This window comes from Manacus vitellinus, unplaced genomic scaffold (assembly GCF_001715985.3).
Source record: "Manacus vitellinus isolate BGI_N305 unplaced genomic scaffold, ASM171598v3 scaffold_35_pilon, whole genome shotgun sequence".
Taxonomy (NCBI): domain Eukaryota; kingdom Metazoa; phylum Chordata; class Aves; order Passeriformes; family Pipridae; genus Manacus; species Manacus vitellinus.
This window is the reverse complement of record NW_021940498.1, coordinates 1527328-1552602: the sequence shown is the minus strand read 5'-3', so window position 1 is coordinate 1552602 and position 25275 is coordinate 1527328. Positions and strand designations below refer to the sequence as shown.

At 43.0% G+C, this 25275-nt stretch overlaps 2 protein-coding genes across 3 annotated transcripts; one reads left to right on the top strand and one right to left on the bottom strand.

Annotated features, from left to right (window-relative positions):
- The first annotated feature begins 332 nt into the window (after positions 1-332).
- Positions 333-14776, top strand: LOC103759028 (Golgi pH regulator). Of its 2 annotated transcripts, none has more exons than XM_029961497.1 (13): positions 333-401; positions 1162-1265; positions 2757-2863; positions 3641-3742; positions 6473-6593; positions 6846-6926; positions 9992-10101; positions 11550-11638; positions 12025-12117; positions 12472-12567; positions 13138-13227; positions 13879-13944; positions 14108-14776. In XM_029961497.1, the coding sequence occupies exons 1-13, from the start codon at positions 375-377 to the stop codon at positions 14312-14314; spliced, it is 1293 nt and encodes a 430-aa protein (XP_029817357.1). In that variant the 5' UTR covers positions 333-374; the 3' UTR covers positions 14315-14776. The 2 variants fall into 2 exon arrangements, with proteins under 2 accessions (XP_029817357.1, XP_029817356.1); XM_029961496.1 differs by having other exon boundaries at positions 11541-11638.
- A 426-nt stretch (positions 14777-15202) lies between these two features.
- PDZK1 (PDZ domain containing 1) lies at positions 15203-24959 on the bottom strand. Its single transcript, XM_018077102.2, has 9 exons — positions 24882-24959; positions 22308-22519; positions 21756-22005; positions 20681-20817; positions 19249-19444; positions 18790-18986; positions 18096-18290; positions 17029-17328; positions 15203-16043 (listed from the first exon to the last, which is right to left on the bottom strand). The coding sequence occupies exons 2-9, from the start codon at positions 22515-22517 to the stop codon at positions 15966-15968; spliced, it is 1563 nt and encodes a 520-aa protein (XP_017932591.1). The 5' UTR covers positions 22518-22519; positions 24882-24959; the 3' UTR covers positions 15203-15965.
- Between the last annotated feature and the right edge of the window lie 316 nt (positions 24960-25275).

The window sequence follows — 25275 nt, the reverse complement described above, 5'->3', positions numbered from 1 at the left end:
CTGTAAAAAAACTGTGGGCTTTAATTCCGTAGATTAGAAGAGTGAAACAAGAATCAACAGTGCAAGGGATCCTGGCAGGCCGGGAACTAAGGAATTCTGAGAATTTAGGAATGCAGAACTGGGTTGTCTTGACTGGATCCTCCATAAGGCCACAGCCTTCTGTATCTGCTGCACTTGGATATGTGAAATACACTTTCTTCCATGGTACTGTGGCAAGTTTTAGTCTTTTGTGGATCTTGGGTACTTTGGCCCAGCTCTTTTCCTTCCCTGTGTTTCATGTACAACCAGTAGGGAAGGGGCTTTGTGTTCTGCAGGTGTTCAGTGCTTCGTCTCTTCTGCAGGTGCTGTTCTTTGGATTTGGGTGGCTGTTCTTCATGCGTAAGCTCTTCAAGGATTACGAGGTGAGAAGGAACCTTTCGTTACAAGTCTGTATCTTCAAAATTACTCCCAATTATAGAAATACTTTTAAAACTGCATTTAGCCTTATTCCTCTCTTTAATCTCCTTTTTTCTTGTTTTGAATTGTGTCTGCAGTTGCTTTCTTTTGAATTTCCTCTTGTGCTTCTGTTTGAAAGACTCCCAGATATCTGAGGAAGCGGCTTCCTCTGGGGCCAGTGAAAGTTTCCACGTTGGCTACTGTTAAATAAAAAGAAATATGCAGGATATGCAGGGGTAATAGGAGACTGGTTTGCTTTTTGCTTGAGCAGGCCCATCTTGTACAATTGTAAAATTTTTGAGACAAAATGAAATTCAGTGGTTAACTTTAAACTAAGTGAGATGTGTTCATTGGGGCTGAATTAGTTGTGAGGATGGGATGGGATAAAAATGCCACGTTCTCTTATTCCTAGACCGGGATGTGAGTGTGGTCTAGGTCAGAGATAGCTTAAGTGTGAGCCAGATTCAGACCCAACAGTTTATCTGATGTGGATTTTGTTTTTAAATCTCAGGTTAATGTCTAAGAGCTCTGTTAGCTTATGAGTTTTCCCTCTGGTTTCCAAGAGGATTTTGGTTTCTCCCTAATTAGATAAAAGGAAGGGTGCAAGAGACCTGGTTGTGGGCCATCATCATGCCTTGTGATTTGTGTTTGCTACCTGAGGGATATCAGAAAGCCATTCCAGGAATGGAAATGCCTGATGTCTCTGGATTGTTTTCTGCATTGCAGGTTCGACAGTATGTGGTCCAGGTGATCTTCTCTGTGACTTTTGCCTTCTCTTGTACCATGTTTGAGCTCATCATCTTTGAGATTTTGGGAGTGCTGAACAGCAGGTGAGTCTGGGAGTCCCCTCAGGGACTAGCCTGCCTTGTGTTCTACACCATCTTCAGGCTAACTTCTGAACTAATGGATTCGTCTTGGATTGGGGAAAACATGTGAGGAAACTGCCAACAACTCAATGAAGGTGTCTGTGCAGCAACATTTATTAATTTGGCAGAACATGAGACTAGAATCCATAAGCTTCTGATTTTCTATGCAATCACTATTAGTGTGGTCTAGATCCTTAGTGCAAGGTTTTAGTCTTTGACTTTCTCCATTTGTGAAGTTAAAAGGAACAGTTTCTTTTATGGGAGTATTGTGGAGCTTTAGATCATTGCTGAAGAGCACTTTTTACAGATGTTAAAGGACTACAGAAACTTTAAGCACTAGTTTTTCTGTGCTGGTCAGAGCAGGGAATAAGATGTGAAGTGGACTGTGGAGTGAAAGCAAGGTCTGTAACAACAGAGGATTTGTGAATCAAAGGTGCATCCTCCCTGGACCATAGGGCGAGAACTTCTATGTAAAGAGGATGTTAAAGACTGTCTGCTTTGGAAGTCAGTAGGAAAGAGGAGATAGAACAGTAACATGTAGAGGCTAAGTTGGTTTTCTGCTTATTCTCTCATCATACTAGTATAAGAGAGCAGTCAAAGGAGTTGAAAGGCAAGAAATACAGAGCTGATAAAAGGTAATGTTAGTTCTGACTGTATGTTATTAGTATGTAGACCTTGCAACCAGAGAGGTCACTTAGGAGAATGTTTTTATAAGCTTCACTAAAGGGATAGATGAAAATGTTTGCCTCTGAATTAGTTAGGAAAAAAGTGACAAGGATCCTCATAATTTCTTCTTCCCTGAGGCACAAAGAGGATATGAGTTAATGCTGGGAATGGGACATGTGTTTTTCTAAAGTGAAGTGAAAAGTTAGTTCAGCCCAAATGAATCTCATCTGCATTTGACCAATCTCATTTGATCAAAATGATCAATACTCCTTAAAAATCTTGCTTTGCAAAGTCTTGCAGATGAGACAACTCACTCCGAAGGGAAACATGTTGAATTATCAACATTAAATATTTTTAATCTTTTCAATATTTAGCCCTGTTTTGACTCAGCCATTCATTAGAGTATTAATGACTGCTTGTACTTAGTTTTGATTTACTGTTCAACTAGATGAGCAGTCAGTCACATGAATCATGCTGCAAACAGCATTAGTCACCACAGAAAATATAGTATTTGATAAAGTAGCCCAGTGTGTTTTTCTGGATAGTTGTTAATTTTGAAATACACATCCTTGAGCTCTGTATTTAAAATTAAAACCGAACAAAACCCCAAAACAAACAAACCTCCCTTCCCAACCCTAAAAAATGCAAAAAAATCCACTATATTCTGTGTGCTAGGCTAATATTATTCCATGCATGATGTAGTTGAAAGGATTGTTTGACATGTGATTTTCTTTGAGGGATGTGTTGTATTATGATATCATGCTAATCAGTATTTTGGCTTTATTTCAGCTCTAGATATTTTCACTGGAAGCTGAACCTGTGTGTCATTTTGCTCATCCTTGTCTTCATGGTGCCCTTCTACATTGGTTACTTTGTTGTGAGCAATATCAGATTGTGTGAGTATTTGGGTTGTGACAGTGGCACTGAGAACTTGGGACTGGGGATACAAGTGAGAAATAACTTTTCTGGGACAGAGAGATATGTTGGTCACTGTCCTCATTGCTCCCTCCTTCCTCTGGCTTTCTTCTGCCTCTATAGCTTCTCTTTGGAGCTTTATGCTTTAGCATGAACTGTTCATTGAACAGTCAGGAAATGCTTTACATGACTCCAACAAATGTTACTTTTCTTCATGGGTTTAGACAAAGTTGGGCACTGTAGGATGGTATTACTGGAATTTGTTCCTTTGCAATTTTAAGCTTGCAGCCAGGCTCTGGAACTCATGGCAAGGCTGTGTTGTTCTGCTAGGGGGCAAAAGAAATGAGGCAGAGAAGCTAAATAAATCAGTCTTGAGGCAGACAAGCTCAATAAATTACTTTTTTTTTTTTTTGGCTTCTACTGTCTGGATGAGTCTTCTTCCATGCTCTAATGGACACTTAACCCTTGAGCTATTGATATTCATTACTCTTTTGTGTTAAGCTTCGGCATGGAGGGTGGTATTAGATGTGTAGTTTTGCCATGAAGATGAAATATTTAAGTTTCACGTCACACAGCATCAGAAAGACTGTGGGAAGTGAAGGGGTGCACACCGTGAGCTGTAGCTCTGTCAGTTCTCACCTGCTTTGTCCACCTGTGCTCAAAGTAGCCTTTAGACCAGTGTGGCAATTTTGCAAGCTAGGAAAAGCCCTAAAGGGAAAACCTCTTTTAAATGCTGGTTTTTTTCCCCTCTCCATTAGTGCACAGACAGAAACTCCTTTTTGCATGTGTTCTGTGGTTGACGTTCATGTATTTCTTCTGGAAGTTGGGGGATCCGTTTCCTATCCTCAGCCCAAAACATGGTGAGTTTCATTTTCTTGCTGATTCCTTCCCTCCTGCAAATAGCCTTTGTTATCTCTTTTATCTTGGAGCTATAATTATCTCATCTCTACAGCTGGGACTGTAGAAAGTAGCTCTTGAAACTGAGGGTCTGCTCTGCTTTGAAATCGGCAGCCTGAGGGTTGTCAGACTGACAGAAATGGGTGGATACACCTGGATTATTTGCATGAGTTTTCTTTCATTATCACAGGAAAACCTGAGGGAAGTGAGTCCTTACTGAACCTAGACTATGAAAGGACACTTTGAGGACACAAAAATCTCCACAGAAAGTTGATCACAATTTTTGTTCACTTATTTCTTTTATTGTGGACACCAAAGCTAGTTTATTTAAGAAGTGAATCATCAACCAACCCTTCACCTGACTTTTTTTTCTGTCAGATTATTGTTTCTTGTGACTGAAATCAGATCAGTTTAGCATGGGTGGCTGTCCAGTTGACAAAACATGTCAGGGGGAGCCTAAACACCAGACTGTGGCCAGCAACAGGCCTGGCAGCATGTGCTGGCTTTGGTACAGATCTATGCACTGCCTGAGCCCTGTGCAGCTGCCTGGTGTTAGAGGGTGAGTTGGTGAGTCCTGCTGGGTGCCAGAGCTATTTATGTGCAGAATTAGCTTGGGCATAGTTGTGTAGCAGTCATGGAACCAATGCAGTGTGAAGATACTGTGTACTCTTGGGCTTGTTTGGGTCCAGCAGAGCTTGTTAGCATGTGCCTGGCTGTGCTGAGAATCCTTGAGGCACCCAAGTGTGCTGAAGGACTGTAACACTGTAGAACCACACTATTTGTCACCCAGGTTTCCTGTGGAACTTACATTGCCCTTAAAGCCTGTGTTGGAAAATCATTTGTGTGTTGTTCTCAACAGGTGAATTTTACCCAGTTTCCCTCAAATTGGTGAATTCTGTCTGCATACATCATGGTCAGCTTAGTCTTTCTGTTCTCTAGGAAGCTGCTTCATTCTGTACTAATCTGTAAGAGAAAAAATTGAAGGACACCAGTTGCTGTAGGGGCTGCTCACCCTTTCATCTGTCATCGTAAAACTTTTCTGAGAGGGAGTGTGTATCTGTGTTTTGTAATTGTGTCACTTGCCTCAGAAGTACAGCAGGCAGTGTACAGTGCAGATCCCTCTACCCAGTGTTCCATTGCCAAGGAAAAGGTGAGCTGCAGAAGGTGCTTGAGTTGGCAGAATGGGATAACCCAATGGGAACTTAGCCACAGGGTTTAGGTAATCCTTTTCAGGTCTCTGAGAAGGTTCTGAGAGTCTACCCAGCATGTGAAGATTTGCAGAACTGGTAGTGGGCTGTTTTCTGTTTTTAACTTCTTTCTGGGATGATAACACAAACAGTTGCACAGTGCCTTATCCTACCAGGTGTAGACATAAGGTTAGACAAAGGATTCCCTGCTTCACTGCTGTGGTGCTGCTGTCCTGCCTGTACAGACAGGGCTGCTGCAGGGTTTCATCCTGACTTTGGGAGCTCATAGTAGAAGGAAGGTTATGCTTAATTGCGTACTACTGTTCTGATAAAGCTCTTACCTTTATCTGAGTTGATAAAACATTCACTTTATCTGGCCTGATCACAAGAGGGCTGCTGTGAGTGTTGTGGGGAAGCGTTGCTCTAACCAGTGGAATGTCATGCCATTTTGAAGGCACCTCTCTTTTAGCTGCTGCGGTCTGACAGTGTGTGGGGCAAAAGGCCAGTGTATTGTAGCACATTCTGTAGCTCGTGTAAATCTCTCTGCAGCTGCACATGACTGTGTGTCTCGGTTTCCCTTTGTGAAGTCTTTTTGCCTTGTTTTCATCATTTATTCCACTTCTCTGAAGCATGAAATGTGGCTTGGCGCTTGGCCATCTCAGCTTTGCAGTCGTATAAGCTCCAAATGTGCTGTGTGTGGCAGCTGCTCTGTAACTACCTCCCTCAAAAGTGACTGCTGTTTACTAGGACGTGGCACCATATCCTGAGAAGACAGGTTGAGATCTGTGTTTAAGAATAAATGCAACTTCAGTGCTTGGTGTTGGTTACAGCACAGGCTTGATGTTCATGCTGAATTACATGTTCCAGAGTCCACTTGGTGCTCAGGTGGAATACCTTGTTGGCGTTCACCTCAACAATTGTGTGTGTCAGCCAGATGAATGCTGAACAGCCAGGAGCAGCTTAAGCTTCCCATACTGTCATACCTCCACTCTGCTACAAGCACAACTTGGATCTGATGTGGAGGGGTCACTTCTAAAGACAATTCACAGAATAGGGATTCCTCTCTGTCTCCAGGCATTTTTAGGCCAGTTTGCCGGGACCAACTGGTTTGGTGACTCTAATCCTGATAATTGCAGAAGTGTCTGTGGAGGATGTCTCCGTTATAGTGTCTGGTGGATGATCCATGTTCCCACCTCAGCAAAGGGCAATCATAATGTTGTATTAATTTGGAACCGAAATTTTGACTGTTACTCCTCTCCTTGTATCTGTCTTAAGTTTCTCCATAGCCAGGGTTTCCCATCCCTGTTTCTAAGCATGGTAACATGATTTCTGAGAGAGGCTTCCTTTCTTTTCACAGTCCCCGTCTGTCCTTCCCGTTACCTGTGGTGATTGCAGGGAGAAGGCAGTTGGATTAATTAAGGAGCTCTGTACTGTGTTGGGAAGGCACCAAGTGTGGAGCAGAGTGAAGAGAGCAAGGTTACTAATGCCATGTTTTCCCTCTCTCAGGAATCCTGTCTATAGAACAGCTCATCAGCCGCGTTGGTGTGATTGGGGTGACACTCATGGCTTTGCTGTCAGGATTTGGGGCTGTCAACTGTCCATACACTTACATGTCCTACTTTCTCAGGTAACTGCAGCCTTATGAAATATTTGTCCAGCTTTTTGAGATTATTCTTCTGCTTTTCCTGTGTCATTGTTTCAAGTTCCTTTGTTGCTTTTTTTTCTGAACCTAGCTATCGCCATGTCTGTGTGCTAGAACCATCTCCACTGCTGAAGGATATTCTCCTTATACAGGCTTCTCCCTTCTTTGTTTTGTGGGCACGTGCACATCTCCTCTGAAATGGGATAGCAGACCTAATTGGGTGTCTTCATTTTGCAGGAATGTGACAGATGCAGATATTCTGGCTCTGGAGCGACGACTCCTTCAGACTATGGACATGATTGTTAGCAAGAAAAAAAGGTGAGAAGGCAGCAGTAGCACGAAATTATTTATTTCAAGGACTTTCAGTCAGTGTGGTTCTTGAAATGACCAAAATTATTAGTCCTGTCAGGGCTGTGTGTTCCAGTGAAACAGGTGACTGAATTGGGGTGAGCTGCGTGTGGTGTTTTGTTCTGGCCTGATACATGACTTTGGTTTTTTCCCAGACGTGCACAAAATAGTGTCCTTTGTGAGTGCAGTGGCACAGATTAGGCTTCCAAGACAATTTGTAACTCTGGTGGCAGCATAACTAGTCTGTAGGGTGGGCAGCTTTCTCTCTGCTGAGTCAGAACCCTGAGGCCACTGCAGCTGGCTCTTACTGGTGGTGTCAGGACAGAAATGGTCCATATGTAGGGGACACTTCTCTGCTGTGTGGATCTGGTGGTTCTGGTTAAAACTGAAGCAAGGCAGTGAGCTGCTGTGGACACAGCTGTATTCTTGCAAATGGCAAGGTTTACATTAGGTAAGTTTTGCAGAATTGCAAAATATTGCTAATGTGAGTATAGTGTAGTACATAAGTGTGCCATCAGAACTCTGCCTGTGCTGGTTTGGCTTATTCCAGGTACCCCAAGCTAAAAAACTGCTTTGGAAACAGTGCCATTTCATTTACACTGAAAAGGTTTTTGTCTGCCATTACAAATTATGTGTTGCATGCCTTACTAATTGTGCAGAATAAATACAATTGCCATAGTCAATTCAAAGGTTTGACTGTCTGACACTGAATTCTCACAGCAGTCCCCATAAACTTTACTTTTGGTGCCCTGTTGTTTTAATGGAACCTTTTAAAATAAGCAAGGGAGCTTTTAGGTAGTCTAACCTTGCTGAATTTATCACCAGCATGTTTATCTGCTAAACAGTATTAGCAGCTGAAAGTGTAGTTAAAGCATAACCTCCTTCTTCCCCTTGGAAAATTTTAAATGGTGAACAACTGTTAACTGCATATTTGTGGTCATGTGTGAGATGGTAAGTAGTGAGAGAATTTAATTACTCGGGTTCAATTGATTTAATTGACTGGAAGCCTACTAAAATACCAACTTTGGACTTAAAAGAGATTGTACTCTTTTGTTTTGTACAGAGTTTTTGGACCTCTGGTCCAGGGAGAGTGATATTGGAGTAAAAGTAAGGATGTCTGGGACTTTCAACTTTCTTGCCTTTCTATGGCCATGAAATATTCTGCATATAGCAATTTTCTAACCATTATGAAGAGCCGTGTTAACATGTATTAATCACTTGGGAATTATACTGAAGTTCATGTACATGTGTTTAAAAACACCCAGACAAACCCCAAACAAGCCCCAAAACTATGTAGTCTCAGAAATGTGGAAGAAATAGCAGAAACTTGAATTCTGTAGATTTTATTCTCTTTTTGCTTTTACAGGGAGCAGTGGCTTGCATAATTGGACTGCTCATATAAAGCAGAATTTGAGAAGTTAGCTATCTACCAGTCTAAATACATTGCAAATCATTTGCAGAACAAGTGGGAATAGCAGTATTTTACAGTGTAGGGTAAATGCTACAGTACCATAAACTTTCAGTTACTTGCTGGCCACCTTCTCAGTGCCAGTGATAGTTCAGAACTTACCAGTGCACACAACAGTTGTAAAGCAACAGAACATAAAACTTTTTTGATCTTTTTGCTGATCTTGACATTATGGAAACTCACCTCTAGGGCTGTCAGGTTCTTTATACTCATCCTTGCAGGTATGACATAACTTAGCCTCAGGTTAGAATTGCCTAGATTCTGTGACACCATTGCTTCGTTGGGCTTCATGTTAGAGTCAGATCAGCTGCTCTGACATAGATGCATCACAAATCTGCACTGACAAAGTGTGTGGGTTTTACCTGTGGATCCTTTCTGTGAAGTCTCCAAGACTCCTGACTACTGGGTAGGTACAGAGATCCCTGTCACCTCTCAAAAGAAAAGATTTGCCTTTGTATATCTGTAGCCTTGTGCTTCACCTTGACATTGCTGCATTTTTGCTGCAGTGCTGTGGATCATGTGGGATGGAACATGTGACTCGGGTTCTGGGAAGAAAGCAAGGATTAAAAATGCATTCCTTACATTTGGCAGCTTTCGGGAGGAATTGGATTGTTCTGAGATCTCTGTTATTTGTGGTCTGTGGCCGTTTCTTCTGCTGGATGTGAAAGAGAAATGATGAAACAATTTTTTCAATTTTTTTTTTATTACACTGCTTATCAACCTTGAAGCTCAGCACCAAATGTAGCAACACTGGCTGCAGCTGCAGGAAAGGGCCCAAACGCTGTTCAATCATGGATCACCTTGACAATCCTTTGCATAGTTTTCAGCTTAGGAGTGGATAGCTGGCTCACAAATTTCCATGGGAAGAAATGCAAGGGAACGAGACCAGAAGCCAGCAGTGCTGGTGGGGATCACGCTGTGGTGCACAGGGGAGTGTGAGGGAGTGTGACATTCCAACTGTGCTGTTGGAATGAGGTTCAGGAGTCACGTTCGGATTGCCTGTAGTTCAGTCCAATAGTGGATTTGTGTATTTCTGCTTCATAACAGCTTGTCATGCAGCCCAGTAGTGAGTGACAGCATATCAGAGAGTGCTGTGCACACCATCCAGTGCTTACAGGTCTGTGGAGAAGGTGGATGTGATAAAGAAGAGGTGTCCAAAGGGAGAGAGGAACATGAGAGGTCTTCCAGTTCCTGAACTTGAGATAACACAGTCATGTGTTTGAGGAAAGGAAAGAAACTAATCATATGACTGAGAAATCCATTTGAATTCTTATTTTTAACTGGGTATAAATCCCCTTAGGGATTGAAACAGGATCCTGAATGGAAGACTTGGGAAGCGTCTCATTGAATCTTGCTTGATTAGATCTGGGCTCAACTCCAGAGCTAATCAGGATAATTTTATGTGGCAAGGTTGGTGCTTAGAGGGAAAAAAAGAGGGCATCTGTTTGCAGTGAATTTAGTTTAGCACTGTCTTTTAAGAAACTGGTGAATTTTTTTTCTTTTTTCTTGTTTTGATTTTTCATAAAAATACTTTAGTCCTAAGGACTTGTGTTTTCTGTTCTTTCAGGATAGCAGTGGCTCACAGGACAATGTTCCAGAGAGGAGAAGTGCATAACAAACCCACTGGTTTCTGGGGAATGATAAAGAGTGTTACAACATCTGTTCCAGGTAGTGAAAGTATCCTTCATCTGCATGCTGGCACCTGCCTTGGGAGGTGAATCCAGCTTGCTTTGTTTTGAAAGGTAGAAGGTTAGTTGGGACAGTCACAAAGCATTTGTGTTTCAACACATTTGAAGCCTGATGTCTCCTGGGAGGTTTGCTCTGTAGCACTGGGCTGTCTGACCTTTTGACCTGGGCTTCTTGGACACGGTTTTACTTAGACACAGGCAGAAGTTGTGTGTTTCTGCCCTGCCCTATGAATGTGCTCTTGCATGACCATGACTGAGGTGTACAGCAGATCAGAGGGCAGATGTGCACCCTTACAGAATCATGGAATGACCTGGGTTGGAAGGGACCCCAAAGATCATCTGGTTTCAGCCCCCCTAGTGGCAGGGACACCTTCCACTAGACCAGGTTGCTCAGAGCCCCATCCAGCCTGACCTTGAACACTGCCAGGGATGGGGCATCCAGAACTTCTCTGGGCAAAGTGCCTCACCACTGTCACAGTGAAGAATTTCTTCCTAATATCCAGTCTAAATTTGCCCTCTTTCAGTTTGAAGCCATTCCTCCTTGTCCTATCACTATATGCCCTTGTCAAAAGTCCCATCAAAAGTCCCTCTCCAGCTCTCTTGAAGCCCCTTTAGGTACTGAAAGGCTGCTATATGGTCTCCCTGGAGCTTTCCATTTTCAATGCTGAGCAACCCCAGCTTTCTCAGCCTGTCTTCTAGGAGGATCTTCAACCCTCTGATCATCTCTGTGGTGTGACACTGTAGCCATCTGCCCCATCACATCACTGATGTGAGAGTCAGCTTTCTGTTCTGCTGCATCCTGTGCTGGATAGGAACAGGTGAATGGAAGTTGTTCTACCCAGGAGAAAGGAGTAGAAGGAGAAAAGGGAATAGACAAGTGGCTGTATTTATCTAACTTAGTTACTTACCAATGATTTCTGTCAGATCACTTGAAGTGTGCAGTTTGCATATTTAAGACTGAGGATTCTTCTTCCTCTTCTTTCCCACTAGCTGTTAAAATCAGAATTTGGCTCTTTGTAGTAACCACTAATCTCTTGGGGCAGTTACTCAGCAGTTCTGTTTATGAAGCTGATGTGAGTGTGACATATTGTGAGATGCACTTCAGTGACAAGGGACACTGAGCAGCACCCTTTGAGAGCTCTGGTTCTATTCTGTGATGTGTTCCCCAGGCAGGGAGATAAAGAGTTTGTTGCATGACTGCCTAAATAGTGTGTACTGCCTACCTCCTTAAACTGGAGCAGTGTGCAGTATGTACATCCTTGGGCTTTCTTTGGGTGCCGTGTTAACAAGGAACATGAAGACTGAATCAAAAAGCTGATTTGGATCAAAAAAGTGATCAAACCTTTAGATGTGGCCCTTGGTCTGAAGGTGGAGAATGTTCTGTTTTTAGCTAAGAATATGTGATGTGTTCTAGCCTTGACTATGCTGGTTTGCCAGATCTGTCCCTTATCCAGCAAGAAGTGGATGCCCTGGAAGAATTGAGTCGGCAGCTTTTTCTGGAAACTGCTGACTTGCATGCAACAAAGGTACACAGCAAATAACTACCCAGATGGGTGTTGGGAGGTCAGAGTAGTTTGAAAGAGAATGTGTGCTACAGAAATTGAAGTCTGTTCAACAGGTAAATGTTGAAATGTAATGCAGTGGAGTGAGGATATGTTTCTTTAGCTTTGGGTCTAGAGGACAGTTTCCTTCCAGTTCTGATACATCCTGGAGTCTGCCCCATGTCCCTAGTAGCCATTCAGAAGCTTCTGAATTAACACTTATGAGTTCAGAAACATTTGAATTAAAGGTGTAGAAGGTAGGGCTATGTTTGCTACTATCAGTGCTCCATTAGAATTTTATGTTTTGAGTGATTGTGAAAATGATGGGGTTTTTTGTGTTCTGTTCCCCTCCCCCCTTTTGTGTTTTCCAGGAGAGAATAGAGTATTCCAAAACTTTCCAGGGAAAATACTTTAACTTTATGGGTTATTTTTTCTCCATCTATTGTGTCTGGAAAATCTTCATGGTATGTAAACGTTTTATTGCATTTTATGTGGGCTTATGTCATACCCTGCATAGCTTGTGCGATACGTGCAGTTCGTTAAGTAATGCTCTTAGTTTCCTTAAAATTGGGCTTCTGGAAGTTCTGAAAGAAACTGGCCCTTGGCTGAAATAAAGCTCTGGATCTGTCTTTTTGTGCAGACATTTGGCATTAGACAAGCAAGTCTTACAAGTGTGCATTTTGCACCTTCTTAGACAATCCGACCACGCCCTGCCCCTTTCCTCAGTGATACAACCTAAGCCATGAATTTGTCTCACTGTGACAGAGAGAAATGCTTTTGTCTTTTTGTTTGAAGGTAAATCCATCTCTTTCTCACAGGCAACCATCAATATTGTGTTTGACCGTGTGGGGAAGACTGATCCAGTCACAAGAGGAATTGAGATCACTGTAAATTACCTGGGAATCCAGTTTGATGTGAGTCTTTACTAATTCTGACAGCCTTTTCAGCAGTTCATATCTTATCCAAATAAAATCATACTGCTGACAGGGAGAAGGTGATGGACTCTGGGAATGTGTCTTTGGCTTTTGACTTATTGAGGAGGAAGGGAAAATGCACCATGAACGTTCCTTTCACACTGACTCTGTGCTGAGATGGTGATGTGGTCTTGCCAGAGAGGCATTGATTAGCTTTTTATGTTTTGGAGAAATGGAATCACTTTAGACAACTTGCTTAGATTAATACATATCAGCTACAGAGTAATTTTGATTGCTTATGCAAACGGGTGTTCTGTCATTTACACTTTTTAAATATCTCCCTGTGAGAATGGGGTTCTTTGTGGTTGGTGTAAGCTAAATCTGTTTTTCTTGTGTGTTTGGAGTAAACAGTTGCTAATAGGTTTGTGAAAATGTCTGTTATGTAAACCTGTCTACAATGGATATCTGTACATTAGGAAATACAAATACCCTGAAGAATTGGCAGCTATACAATGTGGTGTCAATGGGGTTAGCTCTAAAGTTTTAACTGTATTCTTTTTTTTGATACAGGTCAAATTCTGGTCTCAGCACATCTCCTTTATTCTTGTTGGGATAATCATTGTTACCTCTATTAGAGGGTTGTTAATCACACTTACAAAGGTAAGAACCAGGGCTCTTAAGTGGTTTTAGACCTGGAAATCCATTATCAGATCTCTACCTGTAGGTGGGACAAATACTGTGTAAACTTTGAATATACATTTATATTTAAATGTCTGAATATAAGTACTTGCAGAAGAAGGAAGGTAGGAAAAATACCTTCTGCAGTAAATTTCCCCACTCAGTTACGACTGTCAGGAAGAGATATGTAAATGTTAAATAAGATGTTAAATGTAAGCAAGGGTTCAAAATGCTGCTGTAACCAAGACTTATCAGTAAGGTTGATGAGATAGTGATTAAAAGCATTTGGATTACTTAATTTGAGCTGCTGGTAGGACTGGAAAGGGATTAACTCAAGAAACATGTGACTCAATGTCTTGACCTGGCCTTTGATATCTAAGCTTAAACTTCTCTATATATTGTGCTGTGACTTCTACCACATGGCACAGCTGGCTTTGGGAGATGTTTAAGACTTAACACTGCAGGTTTATGAAAGTAAGATACAGGTAGCCTTCTAGAATGTATGTTTTTTATTATTTTTTTTTTTTCCTAGTGAAAAGGTATTGAATGATATGTACCTTTCATGCTGTCCTAAGGCACATCAGATTTATCTGACTGCTTATTTCCAGTGTTTTGTTTTTTTCTTTTTCCTAGTTCTTCTATGCCATTTCCAGCAGCAAGTCCTCCAATGTCATTGTTCTGCTTTTAGCACAGATAATGGTGAGTACGCAGAGCCGCGGGCACACCCGTGTGCATTTATGCATTTTTATATGTGTGCATATACATGTCATAAGGTCTTTGTGTGCTGACCCCTTTTAGCCACATAGCCTGTTGTGAAGCAGTAGCTGCTTTCCCTGTGTTAATTAACTGTGTTAACTTGCAGGGTATGTACTTTGTGTCGTCGGTGCTCCTGATCCGGATGAGCATGCCCCCGGAGTACCGCACCATCATCACAGAAGTCCTGGGAGAGCTCCAGTTCAACTTCTACCATCGTTGGTTTGATGTCATATTCCTAGTTAGCGCCCTCTCCAGTATCCTCTTTCTCTATTTAGCTCACAAACAAGCCCCAGAAAAGCACATGGCCCTCTGAGTGAGAACTGCAGCCACGCACTGCTCTCTGTCCTTTCAGCTGCACTGCTGCAACTCCTGTGGACTGCTCAACGTGAAGAGAGCCAGGACTCTTTTGTGTGTTCCAGCAGCATAACTGGCTCTTTGAACTTCCATCCATGTCACCATCAAGCTCTGTGGCTGGTTTTGTTCAGGTGCTACAGCTGGAGGGGAAGAGGGTGCACGTATTGAACGTGAGACAGTTCATTGCCAAGCAATAAGGGCACTCCCTGGTGCACCACTGCCCAGGGACATCAGAACTTGCATGATAGGCTGTCTGGGGGAACACCTCTAGATGTTGGAACAACATCTTCATAGAAGGCACCAAGGAAATGTGATTTTTCTTTTGGAAATCGGTTCATAATTGGGATTCAGAGGACGGCAATCCTGGAATTGAATGTTTGAGTCTGTGGAATTAAATAAGCTTTTGTAATATCTCACGCAAGCATGAGCATTGGTTTTTTTGTCAGTCCCTAAGATTTGGCTGGATGCCAGCTAGAAAGTGGTTAGGATTTACTGCCTGGCAGAAGTGGAGAGGATTTCACTCCATTTCTGTCTGGAGTGTGTGCTGGTGTGTATCATTAGTGCCTGCTGTCCTTAGGAGCTGGAGATCAGCTTTCTCTTGCTGAGTCTCAACTTTCTTTCCTCTCTCTGCATAAATGTAACTGAGGCTCTGGATTCCTCTTTGCTGCAGTTCAGTGTGAAGTCAAAGACCACAGCCATGTCTTATTTATGTTGTATGTTACAAATTTTATCCATGTGACTTAAACTTGTAGGTTCCCACAGCCACTCTCCTGGGCTTTGTTTGTTTTGTAATTGTTCTGGAACATAAATCATAGGGGGTAAGAGTAAGATCTGGAGAGGGAAAAAATAACCACTCTAAACAGTTTATTTCTGTATTGTCTTTGGTGTACAGCAAGGAAGCAAAGTATAACAGCAGCAGTGTTACAGAGCCATATGTGTCACATCCAAGTCAATGTGGTGTTGACTTGGGGTTAGACAAACCTGCACAACTGAATTATGTTGTGCTCTTCTAACCACCATGATCCACAGCAGAGGAGAGAGAACAGTGCTTAACCATCTTGAGTTATGAATTACAAAGTGAGCTTAGTGTTTGAAAGGAATTTCTGCAGTGTTAGCAGGAAAAAGGAGCATAATGCACGGAGTACATTGGCTTGTGCCGCTTCACAGCAGTTGTGCTGCTGGAAGTACAGCAAAGAGTTGCCACTGAGATTGAGTTGATGGACTTGGATTAGGGGGAGAGCTGCCTCTCCTGGGAGCTGGGGAGAAATCAGTTGCTCTTTATTAAGAGCTTATCTTTAAAAGGCTGAGATACTTACAAATCTATAAAACGTTTCCGTCTTCTTCTGCAGTCCTTAATTATATCCTTGTAGTTATTTAAGCCTTTTTATCACTAAGTGAGTAACTGCCCACTTTACAGGGCAGAAAGCCAATGAAGTACAATTGCAGGGTGTTAAATGGATGCAAGTTACACTGAAGTGTTTATTTCAGGAAGAGACTGCAGTCCTTTACAGGCATGGCACTCCTTGGAATAGCCAAGTTCTGGGAGGTGTAGTAGCAAAAAATTACTGAAGAAAGATTCAGGTGGTTTCTTTTTTGTTGTTGCTGTCTCCTCACAACTTTGTGTCGTCCTCGTTGTTACTGGCAGCTCTTGTGGAGGCAGCTGATTGTGAAGAGGAGGATGAGTCTGCCTGCAGAGGAGTAACAAATGTGTTCTGATTATTTTCAGTTTGTAAACATGGTTGATAGTCTGCAGTGCTCTGAAGGACTCCTCTGTTTTCATTTGCACTAATCACATATTTGTTTAGATGGCAGAATGAGCCAACAAATATAATTTTTGTTGTCGAAGGGCTTTTTTGGTTAAGTACATTTAGAGGGAAATTTGGAGGATTCTTGTTGAATTCCTGTATCTGCTGAATTTGAACACAAAAGTGGTGCTAACTTCAGATCTGCAAAATGCAGCTTGGGGACTAAGAAATTCTTGAAAAAACGTGTAGCTGGACACTTGCAGACAGGGCTAATGAAAAATGAACGGGTAACAGTATTGGTCTTATTCTTCCTTCTCTGTCCCTTCTGCATGATCAGAAAACAAGAATTTAAATATTTAAGACTGACAACACGAAGGGTTAAAAGCGACTGCTTGGAGAAGAAATACCTTCCTGCTTTCCTGACTTCTGTCATGCTTCAGATTCTTTCTAACGGCATGAAATGGGTAAAATAATTGCAAATCAGCACATTCCCTAGAAAATGTCATCATAACCTATCAGTTGCCGTTTCTTCTCCAAAATGATCAACTTTGAAATATTCTACCTGATTTTCACAAAAAGTTGTTTATGTTTTTGGTGTATTTAAGCACTTCTTCCTGCACTTCCACAATTGTATTGCCTGTTTCCCGTCATCGTTAAGGATTACCATGTTTGGATTATCTTGTTCCATAAAATTTCTTGTATGTGCATTCTTTGTGTGATTTAATCTTCCATTAAAGATACTCACCTGTATTATGTGTGGGGAAGGGAAGAGTTGTTTATGATAATTAGCAGTTTCTCTTTTAACAACTTGCAAAAATCCAGGCTCCAGTTAAAATTCCTAGCTCAGGAAAAATACACTGCCCGAAAAAAGCTGTTTTCCTATCCCCTGTGTGATCCCTCAGCATCTGCTTAATGCAGTATCACTCACCCTTTCCCTTGGTTCAGGTGAGTTTCTCTCTGGCTCTGACAGATGGTTTTCTGTGTAAGCAGGAGGTTCGGGAGTGTCATGGGCTGGCTCTGCCATCGAGGCTGTGATGGGAATGTTCTCGCCCTGGAAGTACCTGTAAGCATCTTTGCTGCACACCAGCAGTGTTAGTCTGTCACCACTGTTTTGGATTCTTGCCACCACTTCGTCGTAGGGGTCGCTGATCACGTTCACTCCGTTCACTTCCACCAAGAAGTCGTTGTTTTCTACCCCTGCCCTGTCAGCGGGCCCGTGGTTTTTTACCTGCAGAGGCAAGTTCAAAGCATAAAACTTGGAAAGATGCATTAACAACTGAGGGTTAGCTACACTGCTGTGCTGCTGCTTTCCTTACAGGATGGTGAAATAAGCATGGGGAAGGGGAGATTCGTGGGGCAGGAATGAATTTGGAGGGGCAATGGGCCTAGACATAATAAACATGGAGTCCTCAGTTTGAGATTTTAGGATGCATCTTGATTTTGATAGATTTACATTATAGAAATGTGACATGGTAGAACCATGAAGACGAGTGGAAAAACAGTTTTCTTACTGTTTGCAGGTCTCTGTCCAATAACTTTGAAATTAACTTTACTACATTTCACAGATTCCTTAGTGATGAGTGGAACTCCAAGTCACAGATGTAATTTGAGACTGCAGAATTTTGACTTTCACCAGCTGTGGAATTCAGAGAAGATGGGCGGGGGGGCAAAGGTGTCTCTGCTATAATTAAGATGTTCTACAGTCAGAAATACTAATTTTAGTGTGCCTGCCTCATGAATAAAAGCAAAAAATTATGCAAAAGCAAAAACTGGATTCCCCTTCCCTCTAGATGTCTAGAATGAGGAATCTCCTGGTGCTTGTTTTTTATATTAGGCCAACAATGTCACTGTGACTTAAGGAAGTATAGCTCTTATCTGAGAGCACTGCAGAAGAGATTTTTGTGGCTTTTCTTATATTTATCTGCAGGATGGAAGGGAGGAAGCTGTCTGACAGACTACTCGAACTTTTCCTTGCACCTCCTTCTTCATTAGTACCTCACTGATGAACAGTCCAGGCTTGTTCTTGATCATGTTTAAGCTGAAGCCAAATCCACTAGGCCCTTTCACCATCTTGCAGATTCTTGGCTTGTGGTTCACTCTGTGCTCAGTGTGCAACTCCACTCTTTCTTCCACTTTACCTGGAGTTGAATCTTGTGCTTTGTAGTAGTACGAGAAGGGGGAAATTTGAGCCTGAAAAAAGTGACAAATAAAACTAAACATAAAAACTTCTGTTGTGAAATCTGTTTCAGGCTCTCATGCTCGACAGGTTTTGTTTGAAACTGTTTGAAACTCATCTGTGCTGAAGAACTCTTCCCTATTGATTTCTGGCAGAATGGGAAGCTACAGTGCTGATCTATGTGGGAAGGGAATTTTGTTACTCATTTATAAATATACAGCCATGTAGCTCTGAATTTGCTGTCTTAACAGCAAACTAACTTTTCTTGTGGTGTGTTTGAATTTAGAATTGTCCCAGTAGTGTCTATAAAAATCGTGAAGAGGCCAAAAATTTGGGTATTTAGTTAGACTTCCTGTATGATGCTAGGAGAGTTGCTGAAATATGGGGTATATCTTAGAAACTTCCTGCAAGTTGAAGAAGTGTCTGTCAGAGCAGGTTGGCTGTTTCATTGTTGCATGTGTCTCTCGATGATGATAAATTACCAATTCTTAGCAGTAGTTTGCATTTTCTTACCAGTTTATACATGGCATCAGTTTCCTTATCCACGACCAGCAGTGTGGTTTTTGCCTCAGACTGTTTGATTTTTCCCACTACACTCTCGTGGTCCAGGCCATCCACTTGCTCTCCGTTGACGGCCACTAAGATGTCGTCGTCTTTGAGACCCGCCACAGCTGCTGGGCTCCCTGGATTTACATCCTTGATGACGTGGTCTAAGAGCAGAGATGGGAAGAAAGATTGATGTGAAGGTGCAGCTTGGTGAGTTGCAAGACATTAAAAGACATGGTAAAGGCAAATTGTCAGAAAGGCGCTTCGGGTTGAGACCAGTTCCCTGGTGCAGCCCTGTGGAACGTGTCCGTGGGGGATTTCTGCCGGGCGACCAGTCTGAAGCCAAAGAAAATGAAGCCTGCAAGCACTGTACAGGAAGAAGCTGTGTATCAAATGTCACGGTCTGTGTGTTAACTTGGTTCTTACCACCAGTGTTTTGTTCCATCCGTAGGTAAAATCCGTAACCGCTTTTCCCCTTCTGGATCTCGATGAGCCGTGGTCTGAGGGGAAGCAGTCCTAGGCTGGCGCTCTCTTTGCTCAGTACCTTCTTCTGGCTTGTGAAATAGCGGTCTGTTTCTTCATTTGAAAGTAGAAACATAACATGATTTTCAGACTTCTTTACCTGTGATAGTACATGTACAGTCTCAGATGTCACCCCTTCGACAGCATGTGGGAACTGTAGGTACTTTGGTGCTCTGACACATGGTGTGTGGGGGTGCTGCTGATGAACGAGCTGTAAGGGGTAGGCCATGCTACTATAAGTTGATTTTTACCCCCCCCTCCCACTTCCAGTCAGAAATTTGGGCCATGATGAGATCCTGCACATGTAATACATGTGGAAATTTTCTGTATTTCATACTGTGTTCATGACCTACAGGGACCCGTAGAGGGCCATGAGGGTGGCATACAGTGCTGTAGAATCCAGTGAGCCTCAGGAGATAGTGCTTGGCTACGTGAAACTCTACAATATACACTTATCATAACACCTATACCACTATTTTAGATTACAATGACAAGAGTCAAGTTTCTGTCACTTTTGGTCCTTTTCTGTCTCCTTTACTGATTCTGAGGTTTAGATTTTTTTATATATATATTTTTTTTTGTCTGTTCGACAACTCCAAGTCCATCCTTCTCCTAATCCTTTCTACTCTAGCGGGTAACCTTTTTACTCATCTTAACCGAGGTCAGTCTGCTGCTGATGTTGCAATAGCTCAACAAAACTTGGGTGTTGCACAGTTCCATGAGTTGCGTGCACTGGATGATGCTGGAATGCCAGAGTATGTGCTGCCTGTCTCATGGCTCTCTGAAATCTCTTCAGCTCCAGCTGTGTTTTGGCAGTGCCAATAGTGGAAAGCTGGAAGCTTCATTAGCAACGTTCTTTGCAGCTGAGGCCGGTTATTGAAGGCTGTTGCACAGTAATTTTCATTAGTTTTTGGACTTCTTAACAGGAGAAAGGAGCTACTGTCTAAAATTATGAATTTTTCCCTGTTCCATGCTGACTGCATCACCAGAGAGTTTCCTTCTTCCTGCCCTGAAAACCACACTGCCCTCTTGCCATTGGAAGCATTTCCAGGACTTCTAGGAACAGAGCATGATTTATTTAACAGGGTTCCTGGCAGCGGCGTGGTTCTGTTATTTGAAATTCTTTGGCCTGTCTTGATGGCAGTATTCACTGAGAAGCAGTTTGAGAGGCTGCTTGATGACAGAGCCAAAGCCAGAGCTGCGCTGCTGCATTGATGATACAGGAACAGCAGCTCCCAAGATGTGCTGTGAGGCGTTCAAATGGGCCAGACCTGCCTCCTCAGTAGACCTGATAGGTTGCTGTGAAAGTAGGCCAGAACAGAAGATGAATCAATACCTTTTCCACCACTTCCTCGTGTGTGTAATTTTCCACGTTTTCCCCATTGATTTCAATCAGGCGATCGTTATTTTGGACACCAGCCTTTGCAGCTGCTCCTTCTGGTGAAAGCTCCACTATGAACAACCCCTTCTGTCCTAAAATAGATGAAAACTCATTACACAGGGTAAGTCACTGCAATATGCCTGAATTTAATGGTTAAGGAAACTCAGCACTGATGTCCTCAGAGACTCTTGGTCTCTGCTTACACGTTGATCACAGTGGCACCACAAACATTCCACACAGATACACCCCTGTCTCTTACTCTGTCTTGGAAAAATCACTTCCATTGGAGGGAGGGAGACGTTTGTTCACTATTTGCAGCCCAAGCAGTTGTTTATTTCCCTACCAAGAGTGCAGGCGGGCTGATTGAGATACCTGAAAGGTATCTGATTCCTGCCCCCACCCAAGTCCCTCATAATTTTGGAGAGAGGAGCTGCTTTTAGGTCTTTCAGTTAGACTGCATTCCAAAACATGCTCTTTAGAGGTGATACTTTCCAGAGGACTTCCCCATTCTGTTGACTGGCCTTGGAAGAAAGGCTTATGTGGAAGAGGTTCAAAAACCTTTTCTTTCTTAATGAAATAACTTCCAAATCAGGAAAAGTGTTTCTTGCAGCTGCCTAGAACCTTGTCTGAGGCGATTTGAGGGAAAGGAAGAGGACTTAGCATAGCATGTTAAGTATGTATCTGGTATTTCAGCAGGGACTGCAAACTTGGTTTTGTTAAGTGGGCTTAAATAACAAGCAGAAAATAGCTTATTATTTCTATCTCTCTTTTTTTCAGAGATGAAGACCCGGTAAGAAGCACGGTCCTCCAAAAACCTTTCACTGCATATGCTGTACAGAGATGGATCTGAACTCATCTTGCAGCTTCTCACTTGCTTTCTGGTAGTAAGAACAGTTTGTGTGTCCCTATTAGCCCTCCTGTGTTAATTGTGTTTGCTTCTGTCCCTGCTGCCAAATATGTCTGTCTGCCTATCTATCTATCTACCTACCTATCTATCTCTATCTCCCATTTCTTATCCCAAGGCTCTCACCTTCTGTGGTTTTCAGGGAGAAGCCATAGCCTTTCTCCTCCTTCGCTAGGTAGCAGAGCCGGGGTTGTGGCACTGCAGTGGTTCCTCTGTTGGCCGTGGATGGTGGGGACTGCTCCTGCTGCTGTCCTGTTGATGCCTTTTGACCCAGCTCTTCCAAGTTCACTCCCTCCTTTTGTGCCTTGTGATAGGATGCGTCATCCAGAACGAGAAGTACAACGGAATTCCCACTGTTTTTTATTAACTCCACCACCTGTAGTGGACAAGGGGAAATGACAAGCAGGCACTAGAGTGGTTGAACTGAAAGTTGTCCCCAGGAAGGGCTGCACTGTCTGCTGTTTTTGTTGTCTTATCCCCCGGCTTATGCACTGTGGAGGCCCCCCAGAGACATTTCATGGCCGTGGTGAGTAGTGAGTGATGCAGGGAGATCCTCAGAGCAGTTGACTCAGCTCTTGGATTTCCTACCCAAAGAAGGCATAAAAACTGGAAGAGAAAGCTTCACAGAAGTGGCCGTGGGCCTGGGTGATGGGGGCAGCGTGGATCCCAGGGATGTACCTGTGCATGTTCCTCCTTGTCTACAAACACACCATTGACCCTGAGGACTCTGTCTCCATCCTTCAGGCCAGCCTGTTCAGCTGGACTGTTCTGTTCCACGTTGCGGATGATGTGCCCCGCCGTGTCTCTCTCAAGGCGCAGGAAGAATCCGTAGATCTTCTGGGGCTTTTTGGTCACTTTGCATTCTCGGGGCTGGAGCACAGAAGTCATCTCTGCCAGACATGGTGGAAAAGATATGTGTAAGCAAAACCAGTAAGCTTACCTATATATTCCCTCTAAATATGCGTTGAGAGAGTTTGCTTCAGAATTCTTGGGATTTTGTTTCCCAAGAAATCCAGCTGTGCAAAGTTGAAGTTAGTTAACAAGGCCTGGGAGAAGAAACCAATCCCTTTTCCCTCTCCCTCTTCTTTTCTTGTCTCCCTATATCAAATGAAGTTAAGCAAGTTGCCTAATTGAAAAACAAGAAGTCTGCCTGTGAAAACATAGTGAAAATTGAGGTGAGGATTTAGTACCTGCATTAAGTGTTACAAATACCAGACCACTGTAGGAAATTTATGTGGCAAAATGGAATTTCACAGAATTGCAGACTGGTCAGGGTTGGAAGGGAGCTCTGGAGGATGTGTGGTCTGACCTCCCAGCTCAAACAGGGCCACCTACAGCCAGTTCCCAAGGACAAAGTCCAGACAATCCAGACAACTTTGAATATCTCCCAAGGAGGGAGGCTCCACTACCTCTCTGGGCAACCTATGCCAGTGCTCAGTCACTCTCATAGTAAAAACAGTGTCTTTACATCCATTCAGGTGGAGTTTCCTGTGTTGCAGTTTGTGCCCATCACCTCTTATCCTGGGCACCACTGAAAAAATCCCAGCTCCTTCAGGTACTTTTGTGCATTAGGAAGCTTCCCCTGAGCCAGACTGAACAGGCCCAGCTCTCTTTTGTAAGTCTTCAAGGACTGAGACTCCACAACTTCTCCAGGCAACCCCTGCAGATGGATGAGCAGGTGGGATCAAGGAAGGGTCTCCTTGTCGTAACCAGACTTTCCTGTTCTTAGTCATACCAGCTAAACAAACTCAGGTTTCAAGAAAAGGCCTTGCAACTGGAGCGTTACTGTTAATGTGTGCAGGGTTTGCATCGGAAGGTGGATGTGCTGATTTATATGATACCTGATGACCTTGATAACTTTACATGAGGAATGGACTGGCTCTGTGACAGGTAAAAAAGAGAAATAAATCCATATCTGGACCGTGCACAGCTGTCTGCTCACAAGCAGCTGGCTGTGTGCTGGCTGGTCAGAAGGCAGCATTGCTGGACAGCACCCAAGTGCCCGAGTTGGACATGAGTCCGTGGTGAACCTTTGAAGAGCATCATCTTTGCACTGAGTGGTGTCAGAATGTAGCCAGCAGGTCAATGGAAGGGACTGTTCCCTTCTCTTTGGCACCTGGGAGACCACATGTGGGTACTGTCTCCAGTTTTGGTCTCCCCAGGTTATTGACATATTGGAACTAGTCCTGAGGAAGGAATTAGGTTTTGGAGCACACCATGTTTAAGGAGACTGAGACAGCTGAGTTTGTTCAGTCTTGGGAAGAGAAAGTAAAGGAAAGATCTTACTGCACTCCTCCAGCTGCCTAATGGGATTGAGTAGAGAACACAGCCAGACTCTTCTGGGAAGTTAACAGTGGTGGGATGAGAGGCAGCAGACACAGGCTGCAGCAAGAGAAATTCCAACTAGACAGCATGACAGCCATGAGGACAGCCTTTCCTCTTGGGGGCTGTCGGGTACTGCTAGAACAGGTGCCCACAGAGGCTGTGAAATCTTTGTCCTTGAGATACCTGGATTGGACCCTGAGCAGCCTGATCTATGGGCCTGTTTTCTATGGGGCATTGGACCAGACAACCTGCAAAACTCCCTTCCCACCTAAAATCTGGCATGGTTTTATGTTGTAATGAGACTCTGTTTTGGGTGAAATGTATCATGCAGGAATACCTCGTGCTGAAAGTAAACAACAGGTGTGACCAGGGACACCTCCAAAAATAGTTGTCTTAGGAACTCCTCCCAAAGACCCACGAGGACAGGAGAATGAGACAAACGAAGACAACTTCTTCCAGTTGGAAAGTCCAGGTAATTAACAAAGTTGGTTTGTATTTTACTGGAAAGATTTTTTTTTTCTACCTCTCTTTACTGACAGAAGTCAGTTTTTTAGATGTGCTGGCAGTCAAATCATTCTGTGATAGAAACTCCATAAAGGGGTGAACTACCCTATTATTTGAACATTGTTTGGAACACATCAGACTGTATTGATTGCAAGTACAATTCAAAGCAGTTTTTCTTGATAAATACTGGGAATCTGTGCTAATTTCTGAAATTAGCATGCAAAACCAGTGCTACACAAAGCTGAAGAAACAGTAGGCTTTTATGGGAAAGATTATTTCTCCATATTTAGGAAGGAAGGGAAGGTTACAGTGCACTGCATACTACTCCTTTTAACCCACAAAAGCTTTACATGCAAAGTTATTTGGATTGTAAGAAGGAGTTTTCTAAGGGAAGAGGGATTTAGGCAAAAAGAAATTTCTTACCTGTATATCTGGGTAAAGTAGCCTTCCCAGGAGTTGTCTTTTAGTGTTTCTCCCGTGGCTGTACCTATAAGTAAGACTGGACTTTGATTGGGCAAAGGTTGATTTAAAAGATTATTTATTTAACCAAGTTTCACTGAATGTGTTCAACACCTTGATAGGTTGTCTTGTCCTTGCAGGCAGAAGTGCTAATCACGTGCATTTCTCAGCAGCTTTGCATTTTGTTCTGCTGATGTTACAGTCAAAAACTCAGTCAAGAGGTCACCTGAGGCAAGCCTGGCCTTTGCTCTGGGCAAAAGCCTTCTCCAGCTATGAGAAATGTCTTAAAGGTTTGGGTCGTGCTGGATTGACCTGAGCCAGCAGCACTTGACTGCAGATTGGGGTGTTACTGGTTAAA

Coding starts and splice junctions, on each gene's coding strand:
- LOC103759028 (XM_029961496.1), top strand. CDS start 375: ATGCGTAAGCTCTTCAAGGATTACGAG. Junction 10,102..11,540: donor ATCTGTTCCAGGTAGTGAAA/GTATCCTTCATC, acceptor TTGACTATGCTG/GTTTGCCAGATCTGTCCCTT. Junction 11,639..12,024: donor CTGACTTGCATGCAACAAAG/GTACACAGCAAA, acceptor TGTGTTTTCCAG/GAGAGAATAGAGTATTCCAA.
- PDZK1 (XM_018077102.2), bottom strand. CDS start 22,517: ATGACTTCTGTGCTCCAGCCCCGAGAATGCAAAGTGACCAAAAAGCCC. Junction 22,006..22,307: donor ACAAGGAGGAACATGCACAG/GTACATCCCTGG, acceptor TGTCCACTACAG/GTGGTGGAGTTAATAAAAAA. Junction 18,291..18,789: donor CTGATGCCATGTATAAACTG/GTAAGAAAATGC, acceptor CACTTTTTTCAG/GCTCAAATTTCCCCCTTCTC.